Source organism: Cynoglossus semilaevis, chromosome 14, assembly GCF_000523025.1.
Source record: "Cynoglossus semilaevis isolate Cse_v1.0 chromosome 14, Cse_v1.0, whole genome shotgun sequence".
NCBI classification, from domain to species: domain Eukaryota; kingdom Metazoa; phylum Chordata; class Actinopteri; order Pleuronectiformes; family Cynoglossidae; genus Cynoglossus; species Cynoglossus semilaevis.
The window spans coordinates 2,118,064-2,119,863 of NC_024320.1; the positions used below are offsets into that span (position 1 = coordinate 2,118,064).

General features: G+C 41.3%; 1 protein-coding gene across 1 annotated transcript in view; it reads right to left on the reverse strand.

Annotated features, from left to right (window-relative positions):
- Nucleotides 1-809, reverse strand: part of dcc (DCC netrin 1 receptor) — a gene marked incomplete at its 5' end in the record, with an annotated part of 104,345 nt that extends 103,536 nt beyond the window's left edge. The window contains one exon of the mRNA XM_025061992.1: nucleotides 512-809. Within this exon, the coding sequence (XP_024917760.1) occupies nucleotides 512-809 (298 nt within the window). The remainder of the gene's footprint in view (nucleotides 1-511) is intronic.
- Between the last annotated feature and the right edge of the window lie 991 nt (nucleotides 810-1,800).

The window sequence follows — 1,800 nt, forward strand, 5'->3', positions numbered from 1 at the left end:
GAGATGAGATTATGAATGTATTGAGGGGGGGGGGGGGGGGGGACACAATACTTGAGACAATCCCAGGAACTAAAGACAAGATGGTGGATTGTTTTGGAAATGATGTGTGATTTCAGAATGGATGGTTACTAGGAAGTAGCAGCAGTGTAAGAAAATGCATTCCAATTTATCAATCTGAGAAAAATCCAGTTTTTCTCAAACCGACATTATTCATGAAATTTATTTTTGAAGGAACTGTCCCAGCAGGGGGGGGGGGGAGCACCAATAATGACAACTATGTGCATTTCCATGACTAATAATGATGAGAAATTAGGGACAGTTCCAGGTACTTACAACATTTGCACCACTGCATTTTTTTTTTTAATCTTTAACTTTTTATTTAAAGTTCAAATCCTGGACCTTACCTTTATATTCATGTATTTTAGGCTGTGCTGCTTTTTAAAATGATCATTGATTGATTGGAAACATGTGTCCTCATTGGAAAATCATTAACCACCCAGCTGTGTGTTACCTGGCAGGACCCGGAGCTCGGCGTCCGTCCCTGTCCTCGTGCTTCCCGGGTTGTCAGCCAGACACCGGTACATGGCAGAGTCTGGAGGCTGGACACGGCTGACCTGCAGTGACCCGGAGGGCAGTACAGCCAGGCGAGAGTCGGGGTCAAAGGCCACAGGTAGGTCCTCTCTGTTCTTCTGCCAGCGGATGATGGGCGTGGGGTCACCTGAGACCTCACATCGCATGAGGGCCGTGTCACCAAGGAACGAGGACACAGACTCAGTGGGGATGATCACCTTTAATGGACCTGGGAAATAAGATGGACGGGAATTATAACATTCATATATTTACATTGTGTCCCATCCCACCAAAAGGTTGTCTCACACTTAAACACATATTGTGTCAAGTTTTATTAAAAATCCCAAGACCAACATGAAATCTGGTTCTAAACAAATATTATTATTTAACTACTTTTCCACACAGTGCATACTGTTGCACAGCGAGCTAATGCTAACCTAATGAACCACCATTCAGCGGAAATGATCAGAACTCAGATATTTATCTACTTTTCCACACAGTGCATACCGTTGCACAATGAGCAAATGCTAAGCTAATGAACCAACATTCAGCGGAAATGATCAGAACTCAGATGTCACTTAAAACACAGATAACATCTTAATGATAAATTCATTAAAGATGTGTAATGTCTTTAATGTATGTGCGAGAGAATTGTTCCTGCTGGTCGTACAAGAAAGTGCAGAGAGAAGTCAGCGGGGGAGGCAGGCAGTACTCTGGTTCACCTCAAGGGGATGTCTGAAGGTCAAAAATAAACATGAATTGCTTAGACACAAGAAGGGTGTTCTATCCATATATATAAAATAAACATTTTTTTGTAGGATCAATATGTTCCTGTGTATATGTTTGTGTTGGTGTAAGTGTCAATAAAAGAGGAACGCTGATGGGATATGAAGCATTACCAGATGCATGCTGTTGGATGGATAGTGAAATGAGATGCTCTTTTCGATTCTTACAATTGTAAATCTGACTCCAGACGAGTCAGTGCCTCACCCATGGACCTCACTGCATGTCTGTTTAGGTACCTGTCTTTGCTGTTCTACTCTATGCTCCTGTAAAAACCGCTCTGAAAAAAACCCCAAATTATTTTACATTTTTAAACTTAAAAGGTAATGCAGTAGTTACTTTCCCTAGTTACTTTTATGGTGGAGTAACGCAATTACCAACAGTTACATTTTGGGAGAAGTAATTAGTAACTAGAACTAATTGCTTTTTCAAAGTAATGTGGCCAAC